The sequence below is a fragment of the Canis lupus genome, chromosome 14 (genome assembly GCF_011100685.1).
Source record: "Canis lupus familiaris isolate Mischka breed German Shepherd chromosome 14, alternate assembly UU_Cfam_GSD_1.0, whole genome shotgun sequence".
In the NCBI taxonomy this organism is placed as follows: domain Eukaryota; kingdom Metazoa; phylum Chordata; class Mammalia; order Carnivora; family Canidae; genus Canis; species Canis lupus.
In genome coordinates, this window is record NC_049235.1 from 6,570,656 (window position 1) to 6,583,757 (window position 13,102).

At 37.5% G+C, this 13,102-nt stretch overlaps 1 protein-coding gene across 3 annotated transcripts in view; it reads left to right on the top strand.

Moving 5' to 3' along the window:
- TMEM209 (transmembrane protein 209) overlaps positions 1-10,191 on the top strand; it is a 30,216-nt gene extending 20,025 nt beyond the window's left edge. For all 3 annotated transcript variants that reach the window (XM_038556523.1, XM_038556521.1, XM_038556522.1), the window contains exons 11-15: positions 525-622; positions 1,999-2,113; positions 2,206-2,303; positions 3,546-3,619; positions 8,249-10,191. In XM_038556523.1, coding sequence (XP_038412451.1) covers positions 525-622; positions 1,999-2,113; positions 2,206-2,303; positions 3,546-3,619; positions 8,249-8,303 — 440 coding nt within the window. In that variant the 3' untranslated portion in view covers positions 8,304-10,191. The remainder of the gene's footprint in view (positions 1-524; positions 623-1,998; positions 2,114-2,205; positions 2,304-3,545; positions 3,620-8,248) is intronic.
- The last annotated feature ends 2,911 nt before the right edge of the window (positions 10,192-13,102 follow it).

Here is a 13,102-nt window from a genome sequence, read left to right on the forward strand (position 1 = left end):
GAACATTCTCCTACATAACCCCAGTACACAACAGACCTTTAAAATTAGCAATATTTCTATAATTTCATCTAATATACAGTTCATATTCAAATTTCCCAATTGTTCAAAGAATGTTACATACCCTTTGTTTTTCCTAACCAGAATAGAGTCTAGGTTCACACATTACCTTAGGTTGTTTTATCTTTCTTCGGTCTCTTTCTCTAGAACCACTCTGCCCCACTTTTTTTTCCCCAGACAACATTGACTTTTTTAAGATCACATTTTAACCCACATTATGAATTTGTCTGATTCATTCTTTCTTCATGGTAATGTGTAAGTCAATCTTTTATATCTTGTATTGCTTTATGTTTGAGTGTTTTCATCAGGTATTTAAAATGATATGCTTCCCTTATGGTAACCCCTTGGACTTTGACAACTTTTCTTCTTCCTTCTTATTTTTCCTTCTTCCTTCTTCTCCTTCTCCCTCCTTCTTCTTCCTCCCTCTTTCTTCTTCTTCCTTTTAAATTTCATCTTTGTTGCTCTAGAACTTTCTCAGGGAGGCTGCATGAGTTCATTTCGATGGAATAGAGGTGGAGACTTCAAAGGACGCAAGTGGGATACAGACCTGCCCACTGATTCTGCTGTAAGTCCCTAGTTTTGTTTTTTTCAGTTTAACATTTTTCCATGTTGTTGGATGTACATGCTTTTATTTTTCCATTATAAAAATAAGTATTGGGTGCCTGGGTGGCTCAGTCAGTTGTCTGCCTTCGGCTTGGGTCATGATCTCAGGGTTCTGGGCTCCAGCCCTGCATTGGACTCCCTGCTCAGCAGAGAGTCTGCTTCTTATTCTCCCTCTGTGTTCTCCCCACCCCTGAAGTAAATAAACAAAATCTTAAAAAAAAAAAAAAAAAGTATTAAAGAATTTAGAAATTAAGGTAGAAATAAAAATTTTAAATGTTACCAGCATCTTTACCACTGTTAATATTTTGGTTTATTTTCTTTTTTCCCCTTTTACTTAGATTGTACTATTTTTTGATATTTTTATCATAGTTGCAATCACACATAAAATTTTGTGTTCTTTTTTTTTTTCACTTTGGAAATGTTTAAGTATTTTTTTCATTATTACACAATTAACTGTTCTACGTTCGAATTAAAAGTTCAAGAATTATATCGTTTCTGTTTTAAATAGTATTGAAAGGAATATCATGATGCATATTTTTTTCTTAATTGGGATTATGGCTTTAAGAAAGATTCCTAGGGGAGCCTAAGTGGCTCAGTCTGGTTAATTAAGTCTCTGACTCTTTTTTTTTTTTTTTTTTTTAATTTATGATAGTCATACAGAGAGAGAGAGAGAGGCAGAGACATAGGCAGAGGGAGAAGAAGCAGGCTCCATGCACCGGGAGCCTGACGTGGGATTCAATCCCGGGTCTCCAGGATCGCGCCCTGGGCCAAAGGCAGGCGCCAAACCGCTGCGCCACCCAGGGATCCCAAGTCTCTGACTCTTGATTTTGGTTCAGGTAATAATCTCTTCAGGGTCATGAAATCAAGCCCCATATAAGATTCTGGGAGTGGAGCCTGCTTAAAATTCTCTCTCTCCCTCCCCACATGCCCCCCCACTCTAAATTAAAAAAAAAAGATTCCTAGAATTAAGATTGATGAGATCAAAGAGTATAATGTTTTTGAGCATTTAAGAGTTTTTCAAGATCGTGTTCTTTATTTTAAATGTGTAAAAATGAAGTTTCAAATGCTGATACTCAAATTGAGAATATATGTGTATTTCTCTCTCTTTTTTTGTTATCTATATGAGTATGAGTGATTCACTTAACAGAAAACTGGGAATGTCTTGCTTTTTTCTCTTTTCATTTTTTGGTTTCATCTTAGAAATGTAGCCACTTGAAAGCATTTTTTGCTAGTTCTCTCTTTAGGGAAAAATTTAAAAATTGGAGTCATTATAGACAGAGGCTTAAAGCCATGATAGATTTTCATGCTGATTTTGAAAAATTGTTTCCTCATCTTCAGATCATCATGCATGTATTTTGCACCTACCTCGATTCCAGATTACCTCCACATCCTAAGTACCCTGATGGAAAAACATTTACTTCTCAGCACTTTGTTCAGACACCAAATAAACCAGGTATAAACTTCCTAAAGAATGAGTTGAGATTTTCACATGAGATATGTTTAGAGGTTGGCTTGTTTTTTTAATGTAGCATACTTTTTTTACAGATGTGACAAATGAGAATGTTTTTTGCATTTATCAAAGTGCTATCAACCCTCCCCATTATGAGCTAATCTACCAGCGTCATGTCTACAATCTTCCAAAGGTATTTCTAAATGTAGAAATTGCTATTACAGAATGGCATGGATGACTTGCTTTGACAATATTTTAAAAATTAGAATCCCTTGTTTATGGAACAAGTAAACTTTTTAAATTAGGGAAAATGTTTCTTGAATATCTCATTTTTTTAACTATAAAGGTAATATATGCTTAATTTAGAAAAGTATGAAGAAAAAGAAGAAAGATCACTTATTATTCCATTACTTAAAGGCAGCTATTGTTAACATTTTTGGTGTATTGCCTTTGGTAAATTTTTTTTTGGTCTTTCTTTGTGCTACTTTGTGGGTTGAAAACATTATTTATGTAATTTTATTTCCTTTTAAAATTAACTTAATTACCTTAAATTAATTACCTTAAAAAACCGTAATTTTCCATTTCATTAAAAACCTTCCATAGAAACACTTTTTTAATAGCTGTAAAAAAACTTTATCATAAGATTGTAACATAATTTATTCAATCATTTCTCTATTGTTCAACATTTTGAATGTTTTAATTCTTTATTATCATAAACACTGCTGAGTATTCATCTTTATGGATATAGCTATCTGCATTTTGTGTAATTTCTTAGCTTAAAGTCCAAAAGTAGAATTCTAGGTTACAGAGTATTTTCAAGGTTTTAAAAAATATATTATCAAAATACTTGATACAAAAGATTATCGTACTAGTGTACATTTGTATTCAGGTATTTTACTCTTGACTGCAAACATCAGTTCTGCTGATGACCTTTGCACTTACTGTTGTTATCAGCTTCTTTACTAAGAAATTTTACACTGTCTGAATTTTGTTGTCCATCGAATTCCTTGAAGAGAATATTAATTTCCTTTTTTTTTTCAAGTTTAATATTTCAACTTTGTAAATGTTAATATTTTGGGCTATTGAAGTTTCTGTCCAAGTTCATGCAAATGAAAGTCTGGGGATCCCTGGGTGGCGCAGCGGTTTGGCGCCTGCCTTTGGCCCAGGGCGCGATCCTGGAGACTCGGGATCGAATCCCACATCGGGCTCCCGGTGCATGGAGCCTGCTTCTCCCTCTGCCTGTGTCTCTGCCTCTCTCTCTCTCACTGTGTGCCTATCATAAAAAAAAAAAAAAAAAAAAAAAAAAGAAAGTCTGAATTACACGGAATTCTGAGTTAGTAGAATGTGAATTGATAGGATCTGTTTCTTTTTGTTTGGTTTACATAATGTTTTATTTGGCTTGGTTTAAATTTTGCGTCTCTTGTCTTTGTTCCAGGGCCGAAATAATATGTTTCATACATTGTTAATGTTTCTTTACATCATAAAGACCAAAGAGTCAGGAATGCTTGGGTAGGTATTGATGCTTTAAAAACACAAGTGCTTTATTTACCGTTTTTCTTCCTGTGTTGAGATTCTGCAGAAGGCAGCATCATATACTGTAAGGACTGTTGACTGAACAAGAGATCTGGCTTCTGGTGCAAACTCAGCTCTGTCACTAAACAGTCTGTTCACTTGGGCAAGTCTGTTTGTTCCTCACTGACCTCCATTTCCCTATTGTTGAGAAGGCCATTGGACCACATCATTGGCTTTATAGTTGAGTCCCTCAGAGAAACAGCTCTGAGATCTATATCAGGCTCTTGCCACTTTAAAATGTAAAAGCAAAACAAAAGCCATGCCATATTAGACACAAAGTCTTCTGTAAAATGTTTTATATTTCCAAAGAGATTGAGTCAGCACTCTTTCCATATAAGTGGGATGGAAAAATGGTCAGTTGAAATTGTTCATTACTTTGTTACTCTAAATTTGTCATAATGCAGCTCACATACTATTATAAATTCAAAATTATTGGGTGGTCATTTTGGTGATTCGAAATTTTAGTGTATCAAATAATATTTTGAAGAAAGTGGACTGCAGTTCAAGCTGGGGAAGCCTGGTAATGCAAAGTCTGGGAGTCTAAAAACCTGAGGTTAAGAAAATGTGAGGGGAAAGGCATGGAGTGGAAAACATCTGGGTTCCACTCCAGTTCTTAGGTTATGTATGTGGCTTGCATTTGTGGCTGACATCATATAAGTTTATTGGACAGCATTGCTTTAGAGAAAGCCAAGTTCCTGTCCTTAAACATATTAGATGCAAAGATTTTTAAAAGACATAAGCAGTCATTTATAAACAAATATAACATCTTTTAGCTTCTTTTATCATATATTTTTTAATGTAAGAAAGATTAAGTAGGAGACTCACTTCTGTGAAACATCTAAACTAACATGGTTTTTTCCTTATTTTTTTTAATTGCAAAATTAATGCATGCTCAGTATACAAATACTTAAATGATATAGCAGTATATAAATTAGAAATTGAGAATTCTCCTCTGGTCAACCTCTCAATACCACTCCCTATAAGTACCCAATGTTAGCAGTTGTATGTTTATATGCTACTTTCTGGGAATAAGTTGATTTTGGTTTTTATTTTTCATTTTGTTTAAAAAGTGTATTGTGAGGATGCCTGGGTGGCTCAGTCAGTTAAGCATCTGCCTTTAGCTCAAGTCATGATCTTAGGGCCATGGGATTGAGTCCCACATCTGGCTCCCTGTGCAGTGGGGAGCCTGTTTCTCCCTCTGCCTGCCTCTTCCCCTGCTTGTGCTCTCACTCTCTCGCTCGCTCTCTGACAAATAAATAAATAAAATATTTTTATTTTTTATTTCTTTTATAAATAAAATATTTTTTAAAAATATATTATGCCCAAACATAATACTCTGTGCCCTGCTTTTTGTTTATTTTAATTTAACTTAATTTCTTTTATATATATATATATAATTTTTTTTTTAAATTAGAGTTCGATTAATTTAACTTAATTTTTTAAATGATTTTATTTATTTGACAGAGAGCATGTGAGAAAGAGCAGGGAGGTGGGCAGAGGGAAAAGCAAACTCTGCTGAGCAGGGAGCCAGACATGGGGCTCAATCCCAGAACCCTGGAATCATGACCTGGCCAAAGACACTTAACTGACTGAGCCACCCAGGCGTCCCTGTGCCCTGCTCTTTAACCTCACAATAGGTCTTAGACATTCTTCCATTTAGCAAATACAGATTTTTTTCCTAAACTTTCCATCTGTATTCAGTTATAAATATGTGCATACATATGTATTTGAAATATGGAATAAATATATTGTTTTATAAAATATATATATATATTGTTTTATAATTTTATTCTTCACCTGTTTTCTGAAAGGCTATTTTGAAGTGAAGAATTAATTTAGAAATATTTTAAATTAGCAACAAATGTTTGGTTTTTTTTTTTTTTTTAAACTTTTTATTTATTTATGATAGTCACAGAGAGAGAGAGAGAGAGAGGCAGAGACACAGGCAGAGGGAGGAGCAGGCTCCATGCACCGGGAGCCCGATATGGGATTCGATCCCGGGTCTCCAGGATCGCACCCTGGGCCAAAGACAGGCGCTAAACCGCTGCGCCACCCAGGGATCCCCCAAATGTTTGGTTTTAATTGAATTTTCTCTTTTCCTGTAGATCCAAATTGACATTTTGATGCATAAATGATTTGTTATGATAGCACAAAGTTTGTGTTGAGTACCATATACAGTTTGTCATTTGCATAAAAATGGAAAAACTTCAAAAGTACTTAGTTGGGTGGGGTTGCCTGGTTGGCTCAGTCAGTAGAGCATGCAACTCTTGATCTCAGGGTTCTGAGTTCAAGCCCCATGTTGGGCATAGAGTTTACTTAAAATAGAATAAGATAAAAGTGCTTAGTGGGGGACTACTCGGTGGCTCAGTAAGTTAAGTGTCTGACTCTTGGTTTCTGCCCAGTTCATGATCTCATGGGTGTAGGATCGAGCCCCACATCTCATAGGGCTCTGTGCTCAACGGGGAGTCTGATCAGAGATTCTTTCCCTGTGCACCCCTCCCTGCTCACTCTCTCTCTCAAATCTTTTTTTTTTTTTTATTTTTTTTTTATTTATGATAGTCCCACAGAGAGAGAGAGAGAGAGAGAGAGAGGCGGAGACATAGGCAGAGGGAGAAGCAGGCTCCATGCACCGGGAGCCCGACGTGGGATTCGATCCCAGGTCTCCAGGATCGCGCCCTGGGCCAAAGGCAGGCGCTAAACCGCTGCGCCACCCAGGGATCCCTCAAATCTTTTTTTAAAAAGTTACTGAGATAGTAACTTAACTTGGAGGCCAAAAAAAACTAATACAATTTTTGAAGTACTTATCTTCTCTTAATGAGCAACTTACATGTGGTAAAGAAACATTTTAAACTAAAACTGATATGTTTTATTTATTTGAGATTTTTTTTCCTGAACCAAGGGGAAAAAAGCTTTGAAATTAACTTTTTAAATATGATCGATTAATCTTTGTAATACATTCTAAAACAATCAAATGGTTAAAAACTATCCTGTAACTTAAAGGAAATAAGCAAGTGGCTCAAATATAGTCCATTTGGAATCATGCCCATAAAGTAGCAGATTGTTCCAAATACATTATCAATTCAATGCCAGATATTTGTGCAGTTACTGGAATGAGATGAATGTTTTACTTCCAAAAGGGGGGAAAAATCTAGACAGAATTGACTGCACAATAATTGAAGTGTTCTGTTCAGCAAATAAACCATAAATAAAACTTAAAGGTAAATGACAGACTGAGATAAAGTATTATAGTTGCAACACATACAGCAAATCCAAGCTAATATCCATCATATATAAAGAGCATATATAAATTCATTAGAAAAGAAAATATAAAAAAAATGGTCATAGACTGAAAGACTTTCACAGAAGAGTATTGTGTAAATGGTTGATAAACACAAAAAAATGCTTAGCCTCATACACAAAGAAGCCAAAATTTAAACAAGATTTCTAACAAATTGAGATTTAACATTTGCAGTTTTTTTTTTTAAGACTTTATTCTATTTTTTGAGTACTCTCTACACCCAATGTGGGGCTCAAACTCAACCCTGAGATCAAGAGTCACACATTCCACCGATTGAGCCAGCCAGGTACCCCCGATCATTTGCAGTTTGGGTGAAGAAGTTCCTTGAAGAAATGGGAAAAAATAGTTAATATAGATATTACCTTTTTTTGAAAGGCCTTTTTGTGATAGATAGATAGATAGATAGATAGATAGATAGATAGATAGATAGATAGATGATATGTAATGTTTTTTAAGTTTTTTATCAAAACTGACAACTACTTATAATTTTAAAAGTTCAGTAGTGCTGTACATTCATGACAGAAGTAAGCAAATCCATATGTTCTGCAAGCCCACTGAAGGCAACCACTTGCAACTCACTTAGACTTGTCTTCTAGTACTGCTCTCATAGTTCCACGTAGGAGGCATGTAGCTCTTTTGATTCTTCAGGTAGAGACATTGGAGGTTCATTTCTTACTTTGTTAGATGAGTAATTTAGCTTATAGTGCTCTCTTCCCTTTGTACTTTGAACATGATATAGTAGTCTGGAGTAAAAGTAAAATTTTCTTTTTGTTACATACAGTAGGGTTTAGTTTGCACTGTATCAGTAATCCCCACATACAAATTCACCAAAGCATCCAGAGTAGTAAATTCCTAATTCAAGTTGAATAGGTAACGTTCTCTAATTAGAGGCCTAGCATCCTTATATCCTCTATTTTAAAATTTTAATCGATACTTTTACTTTAATCTTGCTAAAATTACTGAGTTAACTCTATCTGGTGTATTAGTAATTGAGATCCACTGAAAAATTAATTTTTCATACCCAGTTAGTCCATTTGTTCTAAATTTGGGTTTTAAGCACAGTTAAGAAAGCATTTACTATTTACTAGGGTTCACCTGATATACCATAGGTAGCATAACTCATTACAGACTAGCATTAAATGTCATAGATTAAATAATGTGTTCCTTGTCAAGACTCTTGTTTTCATTATTTGAAAAAAGACCTTAAATGCTTGGCAATCAGTTCCATTAAAACCTTTTTTTTTTTTTTTCCCTCTCTCTTTTTATAGGAGAGTTAATCTTGGTCTGTCTGGTGTGAATATTTTGTGGATTTTTGGCGAGTAGTGGGTCATGTAATTCCAAACATTTGGACTTTTATTTGACTGAACCAGAAGAAGTTGAATCTAAGCATCTCTGAGTAACTGGCTCTTTTGAAATAAGATACATATGTGTGTTACAGACTCTTTAGATTTAACGAAAAATTAGCTATTAAGAAACTTCCTTGTAAAAGTATGTCCTGTATCTTCTACACCACGAGACACTACTTTCACTTTTTTTTTATTACCTTGTAGATTTTTCAGTTGCCTATAAAACTGCAACCCTTCAGATATTTGTTGGTCCAAATCAGTGCAATTTCCCTGCATTGAGAAATTTGAGTCCTTTTTCATTGTAACCTACAAAGGAGAACCATCCAACTGATTTTTCCCTGCAGAAATTGTTTTTTTGGTTGCACTCTTTGGTGTAAACACTTAAAAAGAAAAGAGGAAATTGCTAATTCAGCTGTTTTATCTCTGTACTTAACCACTGTTGTACTAGTCAGCCCAAGGCCCATATTTAAAGAAAAGAGGCAAACTTCGAAGTAACGCATTAGTCCTTATGTATTTTTAAGTATTATTGAAAGAGGTTTGACAGCATTTAAAAAAGCCAACTCTTGGATTGAATGTAACTGATAGAGTTAAACTATTGGGGCCTTAGGTTAAAAGGCTGAAGACATCGAGAAATGGCTGCTTTGGTTTTAATAACTCAGTTTGACTGTTCCATAATATTGTATTATTTTAAGAGTTCTCTAAGATCGTACAATATCTGTTTAAATTTTTTAGATGTGTTCAGAATATCTGGAGAGTAAGAAGTGACTAAGTTTGTGAGTTTTGCTTGACTATTTTCTTATATATCTCTATATAGTATCTCTAAAGCTAGTTAGCAATTGCATTTGTTTTCTGGTTTGACATATTAGAGACTGTTTCTATCACATTATGTAAACCTGAAAACAACTAAAACCAGCATCTTCTGAGTAACTGCCTGTTGGTCCTGTATATGCAGCCTATTTTTAATCATTTGTAGATTCTGTTCTTCAAACAGTTCCTGTTTTTTAAGTCTTACATCCAAAGGAAAGGAAGTTTCTTTTAACTAGTTTTGGTGTGTGTTAAATATGTTTGCTATGATATTTTAGAAGAAAATATCAATTAAACATGTTAAATATAAGAATATGTTAAAATCTATTTCAAAAGTTATTGAAGGTGTCATGTAGTAACAATTGTTATGCTGTTAAACTATTCGGTTGCATATTTATTAAAAGGAATGAGAAGAAAATTTTAAATAACACAAAAGAAAGACAAAAAGTTTTTTTCTTTATAGGACAAAACAGTTTTTAGTCCAAAAATTCAAAGCTATAATATTTTTATTTTGTAAGTGACTGTCAAGAAAATACCATATACAGGAAATCTACATGTGAAAAGCCTAGAGATCCACACTAAAAAAAAAAAAAGCTGTTTTGTTTGCATACTGTCAGTCTAGTGTGGTTACTATGATCTGGGTAGCTTTCCTCTATTGACTAGTCTTCACAAATGTTTGAGCCAACTTATACTTTAGTGTTACTCTTTATTCAAAATACTTTTTTTTTAAAAAAAGATTTTATTTTTTCATGAGCAACAGAGAGAGAGAGAGAGAGAGAGAGAGAGGCAGAGACACAGGCAGAGGGAGAAGCAGGCTCCATGCAGGGAAAATTATTGAGTCCATGCAGGACTCAATCCCGGGACTCTAGGATCATGACCCGGCCAAAGGCAGATGATCAACCACTAGCCACCCAAGTGTCCCTATTCAAAATACTTTGATGAATTAGTTAGAATTCCCACTTCAGTAAGACAGTGCACTGCATATATGGGAATTTTATTTTGGTCTTTGTGTTAAAATGAGTAAATATCTACTTTTCTCTAATTAAATGTTATTTATAGGATATTTTCACAAGTTTTTTTTTTCGTCGGTTGACTCATTCTTGTGGGATCAAATCCACCAATCTTTTAGATTATGTTCACTGTATCATTTATCTTTTCTTTCCTCTATGAATATCAGCCTTTTCTTCAGCCAAATTTGTTTTAGGAGCATATCGAGGTGTTTATAATTTAGTTTCCGCTGAGACATAAAAATACTATACTGCTCGGCTTCCTCAAACTGCTGATATATGGGAACACTTTACACTGATATTTCAATGGTGAAGATGTGCAGCATATGAGTGGCACTTCTAAACTCAACTTTGGAATATAAATCCTTTAATTGTGGACATTCCTCAAAGGTCAGTCTTGGTCCTCTGTTTCACTGTCTCTGCTTTTCCTTAGAGATCTCATTCACTCTACAACTTCATTTAACACCTCTGTGCATGCATTTGATGCCCAAATCCATCAGCCACCATAACGCCTCGCCTGAACTCTGGTAGCGTTATCTCCTTTGACCTGTCAGACATTTCCACTTGGATGTCCTGCAGACTCTCTGTGGCTGGAACTGAATTCACATCTGCTGAAACCAGCTCGCTCCTCTAACCTCTTTTTCAGTTCATTGTACTGCCAGTTGCCCACGCTTCAAACTCTGGTATCATCTTTGATTCCTTGAGCTCCCTGGGTCCCCAATCCAATCAGGCTGCAAACCTCATCCATTCTTCCTTAACAATGTCCCTTGCAGCTGTCCCTTTCCGTTTGTGCTGCCACTGTGCTCATTTACACCCTTATCAACTCACACAGGACTACTACAACAGCCTAATTAATCTCACAGCTTCCTAATCGTTGCCGTGCTTCCAGACTTTCCCATTCATCCTGCACATTCTCTTCAAATTCATCTTCCTAAAACACCTGTTTGATCATTTCATTCCCCTGATCAATTCCTTAGCCTGACATTTAAAGCCCCCCACAATCTGGCCCCAGGCTAGCCTCATCCTCCCAGATCCTTGGCACCAGCCCAAGCAGGCTGCTTTTGCTGGCCTCTACATGCTTCCTCCTGCTTATCCTGAGCGCTCTCCGGGGAGCCCCCTCCCCCTCTACAGTCTGCCCCTGCCCTGAGACTTCACTCTGATTAAACCTGCTATTTTTTGGAGCCAGTCCTGACCACTCCAGCTGGCAGTCATTTCTCCCCCAGGGTGATTGGATCCGTGCCCCTTTTCTGGCACTCAGCAGCCATGGCAATAGACCCAGGAGTGACTTTTAGTCTAACAATGTGGCCTCCTATCTTTTCTCATTCTCCCAAAGAACTTACTTTTTTACTAGTCTGAGCTGTCCTGCTGATCAGGAGGACTTGACAGTGGCTAAAACTACCTTTGGGAAAGGAGGAGGAAGCCCCAGGACTAGATAGCAGCAGGGCAGTCTGAGCAGGGTGTCAGGAAAATGACAGCCGGTTCCCTGCCCTCTTGGGGTGGGGTGGTCTTCCTCAGTGAGCTCGGGCAAGGCTGCTGCGCTTAGTGGCACAGTGTCCCAAATGTCACAGGGTCCACTGCGAGGGGCTCCGGGTCCACCCATTCCCCAGGTGGCTTCAACCTCTGCTGCCCCTGACTCTGGGCAGCGACAAAAGGCTGGGCTCGAGGGACACCTGGGTGGCTCAGGGCGTGATTCGGGAGTCCCGGGATCCAGTCCCACATCAGGCTCCTAGCAGGGAGCCTGCTTCTCCCCCTACCTATGTCTCTGCATCTCTCTCCGTATCTCTCATGAATAAATAAATAAAATCTTAAAAAAAAAAAAAAAAAAAGACTGGACTCAAGCAAGAAAGCTTTGGAGAAGGATCTGGGGGGTGGGGCTTCCCACTTAAAATGAGAGGAGTTTACACAGCCAGCACCGGTGCTTCTTGGGCCCTGATGACATTGCCACATCTCCCTGGGTATGCCAGTGGCTTTCTGCTGAGTCTAGAGGGTTGTTAGGTATTAGTTCCAAACCACATATCGATTAGGATCCCTAGAAGGTCATCAGGAATTCCATTTCCACACAGACTGAGCTTCATTGATCAGGGGAACAGGTTGTGGATTCTTAGGGTTAGGAAGAAGAATCTAGTACGGCAGAATATGTACAGAGAGCAGGCTGGCGTGTACACAGGAACCCGTCCGCCCAGGGACATTTCACCGTGGAGCCCCATGTGGACGATCCCAGGCACTGCTGTGGATGCTGTAATTTAAATTTAAAACTGTAGTTAAATCCTTTAATGCCCCCAGAGCAAAATGAATATTCCAAAGTCAGTCTGGCTGAAGGAGCCACTAGCCTGAATGGGCTGAGCTCTGTCAGCTGACTAGGGCAGGGCAATTACCTTTTCCACTGATTCTGATTCAGAGATCACTGAGAAGCTAAAAGGAAAAAAAAATGAGTGACAGTGGTTTTGGATAAAGGGAAAAATATGGCTTTAAAAGGCCTCCAGGGATCCCTGGGTGGCGCAGCGGTTTGGCGCCTGCCTTTGGCCCAGGGCGCGATTCTGGAGACCCAGGATCGAATCCCACATCAGGCTCCCGGTGCATGGAGCCTGCTTCTCCCTCTGCCTGTGTCTCTGCCTCTCTCTCTCTCTCTCTCTGTGACTATCATAAATAAATAAAAATTAAAAAAAAATTGTATAAAAGGCCTCCAAATAGGGGCACCTGGGTGGTGCAGTCAGGTGTCCCACTCTTGGTTTCAGCTTGAGTTGTGATCTCTGGGTGATGAGATTAAGCCCTGCGTGGGGCTCCTCACTCACTCTGTGGAGTCCACTTGAAATTCTCTCTGCCCCTCCCACTAGTACTCACTCGCACGCACTTGTGTGTACTCTCCTCTCTAAATCTTTTTTTTTTTTTTAAGTCTCACGATTGCACATTAGTATAAAAGTAGGAAATGGCCCTTCTGGCATTGTCAAGCAACTTTCTCATTCAT